The sequence below is a fragment of the Pteropus vampyrus genome, unplaced genomic scaffold, assembly GCF_000151845.1.
Source record: "Pteropus vampyrus isolate Shadow unplaced genomic scaffold, Pvam_2.0 Scaffold471, whole genome shotgun sequence".
NCBI lineage: Eukaryota > Metazoa > Chordata > Mammalia > Chiroptera > Pteropodidae > Pteropus > Pteropus vampyrus.
The window spans coordinates 581,217-585,752 of record NW_011889252.1 but is presented as its reverse complement, the minus strand read 5'-3'; the positions used below and the strand labels follow the sequence as shown (position 1 = coordinate 585,752).

Below are 4,536 nucleotides of genomic sequence, written 5' to 3'. Positions count from 1 at the left end.
ATTTGGGTTTTGTTTGCTTTTTTCCACCTTAGCTCCGAGTCTTCAAATTAGCCAAATCCTGGCCCACGCTGAACATGCTGATCAAGATTATTGGAAATTCAGTGGGTGCCCTGGGCAACCTGACCCTGGTGCTGGCCATTATTGTCTTCATCTTCGCCGTGGTGGGGATGCAGCTCTTTGGGAAGAGCTACAAAGAGTGTGTCTGCAAGATCAACCAGAACTGTGAACTCCCTCGCTGGCACATGCATGACTTTTTTCATTCCTTCCTCATTGTCTTTCGAGTGTTGTGCGGGGAGTGGATCGAGACCATGTGGGACTGCATGGAGGTGGCAGGCCAGGCCATGTGCCTCATTGTCTTCATGATGGTCATGGTTATTGGCAACTTGGTGGTTAGTACTAATTTGTAGATCTTTTTGTTCTTTGCTCTGAACATCCTACCCTCAGCGTAGAAGCCCAGTCTGCTTAGTCTTTCTGCTACCTTGCATGTCTGTGTTGGTTTTAATTCTTTCTTGGCCCAAGAACCCTAAGGTACAAATGAAGGAAAGGAGACTGCTATTTACAGAGGCCTGCAGAGTCATAAGCCCCACAACCTGCAAACACTTTTTCGTAGTTATGGAAACAAACTCAGCAAAGTTAAGTGACTTTCTTAAAGTCACACCGCTGGTAAATGTCAGGGCTTGTATTAGATCCTACACTTCAAACTCTATGCTCTTTCTACAGAAATTCCCTTCATCTATAACAGATTTTTTCAACTTTGACACTATTGACATTTGGAGCTAGATAATTCTTTGTTGTGGGACTATCCTGTGCACTGTAGAATGTTAAGCAGCTTCCCTGGCCACTGCTCTTCACTGGTCAGTAGTGATCCTCACCCTAAGTTGTGATAACTGAAGATGATTTCAGACATTGCCAACTGTCTCCTAGGGGCCAAAATTGCCCTCTATTAAGAACCACTGACCGAAACTATTTTAGGGTTTTATTTAATTCATACAAATGACAAATCACTTTCTTGCTTTACTCTGATCTGTCCTCCTGTTGTTTTCTGCCTCTGTATATAGGACATTCACCAACAGAGATTTTACATCTTGTTTCTCAGTGTAATCTGAAAACTAACAGCAATGAGATAACTTGAGATTGTATTAGAAATGCAGAATCTTAGGCCCTACCCAGAGCTACTAAATCAGAATCTGCATATTTGAACAAGACCTCCAGATGATTGACATGCACCTTAAGTGCATGAGAAGTACCAATCTTTCAGATCAGGCCAGATCCCACTTGCAAGTGTAGAGGAAGGTGGGCTGGAAGAAGGCAAACTCGGATGATCCCTTGTAAGCTCATCCAGATAAGTTCTTTTTTCTTTTCTGCTGTAGAGAAGCACACCAGTAGAGGATTCCTACTTAACCAGCCTCTGAACCAGCTATGTCCACCCTCTTCTTTCATTTGACCTATAAAAATAGATACTGTGATTTTTTTTTTTTAATCTCCATTCCCAGCCACCTATCCCGTGGTCCTAATCTCTCTAGTCTTTCCACTTCAGTGAATACAGCTATCGCCTACTGGTACATAGTAGGATCAACATTTACCAGCCCTGACTCGCCACCCTTTCTCTAGTCTCCTATTCTCAGTTATCTCAAGGACATCTCCCCATGACTGTCTACAGATACCTGAGCACATGGCAAAGTCACCTATTATTTCTGCTTCTGACGACACCTTTCCAGGTTCCCCTTTGCTCAGTCCTTCTGCTCATCTAGTCTCTAGGAATCTGTAACTGTAAGTCTCTTCTGACTGTTTTCTCTCCACTCCCGGTAAATATCTGATGTCTTTCATACATCTTTCTTCATAGTTTTTCTAAGATCTGCCCCTTCCTTTCCATTTCTGTAACTCATCCAGCATTTCTAAAAATGTGGTCTAAAGACCACCTGCATCACAGTCACCCAAGTTTCACTCATTAAAAAAAGCCAAATCCCAGGCCCCACACCAGATCTACTGAATCAGAATCTCTCAGGTGAGGCCAAGGAAATGTGTATTTTTAACAAGGAGATTCTTATGCATGCTAAGGTTTGAGGTTGCTATAGCCTAATCCATACCCTTAACTCATGCAAGTAGTTGCTTCCTAACTCCTAGTCTCCCCTTCTGTATATAGCTAGTAGGAATGGCTTTCTCAAATCCTATAATTATATGTGACTCCTTAACTCAAGAACCGATAGGAGATCCAATTAAATAAAATTCAAATCCCTCAGCCTGGCCTTCAAAGCCCTCTCCAGTTCAACCCCATTTTACCAACGTTTTTTTTTTTTTATTCTACAAATGACCTAGATAATCCAAATATATAGTGCATTTATTGTTTCCATCCCTCCCACTCTGCACATACTATTATCTCCACCTAAAATATATGCCTTACTCTTCTTCAGAAGTGTGACAAAGTAAGGGCCAAGTGTAAATCAAGAAGTGAACACCTCTCCCACTTTTCAAAAGTAAGTCTTAATAAAGATAAATTCATCTTAATGCCCAATGTGGTAAAATAGGAAATTAAAACAGAAAGAGAAAGAGAGAAAGAAAGCTTGTATCTGATAGCTTGACACTTAGATATACAACAAAACACAAAAGTCACCATCACTGTCTTGCTAAATCTATTTTATTTTGATAAATGTTAGGAAAACAAAGAAAATTAGTCTTTACGATAAATGACATGAAATGTATTTCACTTCTACCTTCTTGATTCGTTTTATGGAAGTAGGTTTTCCTAGCCTCATTTTTTTCTAACATGGGTCCTTTAAGGCATCTACTGCTCATGAACACATGGCACATATGCACTCTTTAATCCTCCCTAGTAATCCATAGACACCTCTTTGGTTTTATTTTGGAGGGATTTTCTTCCAAAATGGATATAAGTTTTGCTTTTACTGACAATTAAAAAGGTAATATATTTTGGAATGTGTATGTATGTGTGTGTGTATAATGTAAAACTATAAAAGAACCAAGGAAAGAGGTGCTAAGCTTCTTGCATTACAACCAACAATCAAACAAAATGCTCACTAGTATCATGAGCATTTAAAACACCATGTGGGCCAAACAAAATACATAAGTCTACGGGCTTCTAGTTTCCTAGTTTAGTTGATAGTTTATCTAATACCATTCTACATTCACTCTTCTTTTTTCTGATGCTACTGGTACAGGTGCTGAACCTGTTTCTGGCCTTGCTACTGAGCTCCTTCAGTGCAGACAATCTGGCAGCCACTGACGATGATGGAGAAATGAACAACCTACAGATCTCAGTAATCCGTATCAAGAAGGGTGTGGCTTGGACCAAAGTGAAAGTGCATGCCTTCATGCAGGCCCACTTCAAGCAGCGTGAGGCTGATGAAGTGAAACCTCTGGACGAGCTGTATGAAAAGAAGGCCAATTGTATCGCCAACCATACAGGTGCAGACATCCACCGGAATGGTGATTTCCAGAAGAATGGCAATGGCACCACCAGTGGCATTGGCAGCAGCGTGGAGAAGTACATCATTGATGAGGACCACATGTCCTTCATCAACAATCCCAACTTGACCGTGCGGGTGCCCATTGCTGTAGGCGAGTCAGATTTTGAGAACGTCAACACAGAGGATGTTAGCAGCGAATCGGATCCCGAAGGCAGCAAAGATGTAAGGTCCCAGACTAGAAACCAACCTTGATCCTGTGTGAGAACAAACAGGGCCGTGTCAGCTCCGGGCATTGGTTTAGCAATGGGCTTGGTAGAGAAATTCTGGAATAGCCAACTCACACCCCACCCCTTGTTGTCATTCCCAAGTTATTCCTGGATCTATCTCCATCACTTCTAGATCATCTAGGTCAGAGGCTGGAGTAAACCCTCAAGTACTTCCTTGCCATTAGTCTATCTGAGCCGCATCCCTGAGACCAACCTATAGCCACATTCTGTTTAGAGTGGAGCACTGTCATCAGCGAGTGGATTTTCATGTTATACCCCATCCTGATAGAAGTTTCCAAGGCCCTGTAGTAATTGTTTGCCCATCATAGCTGGATGATAAGTTTTTAATAAGAATTTTAGAGAAGAATTACAGCTGGTACATCATTCACACCAGAGGTAGTCAGCGTAGAGTGGAAATGTTGCTACACAGCTGCTTGACCTCCCTTGTCTTTGCATGTCTAGAAACTGGATGATACCAGTTCCTCTGAAGGAAGCACTATCGATATCAAACCAGAAGTGGAAGAAGTCCCTGTGGAGCAGCCTGAGGAGTACTTGGATCCAGACGCTTGCTTCACAGAAGGTGAGAAGGGGCACGTGGCACTTGCACTGCACACAGATTTCTGCCAGGGGTAGTGGCTGGATGAGAGGGCGAGGGCTCAGTGGCTATCTTCAAGAGCTCTGTTCCCCACCTCATCATTTTGAGGGCAATTGATACTGTTTTCCCTGTCCAAACTATTCTCAAACTTTTCTTTGTCCACTTTCTCTTGGCATCAGCCCAGAAACTTCCATTAGAAAGGCCTATTCTGTCATGGCTGTGTCTGTCTCCCGACTACCCTTTTCTTCTC

The 4,536-nt window shown here is 42.4% G+C and overlaps 1 protein-coding gene across 1 annotated transcript in view; it reads left to right on the top strand.

Annotated features, from left to right (window-relative positions):
- Positions 1-4,536, top strand: part of SCN8A (sodium voltage-gated channel alpha subunit 8) — a 180,167-nt gene that overhangs the window by 145,560 nt on the left and 30,071 nt on the right. Inside the window, exons 17-19 of the mRNA XM_023524541.1 lie at positions 33-389; positions 3,177-3,647; positions 4,154-4,320. Of these exons, the coding sequence (XP_023380309.1) occupies positions 33-389; positions 3,177-3,647; positions 4,154-4,320 (995 nt within the window). The remainder of the gene's footprint in view (positions 1-32; positions 390-3,176; positions 3,648-4,153; positions 4,321-4,536) is intronic.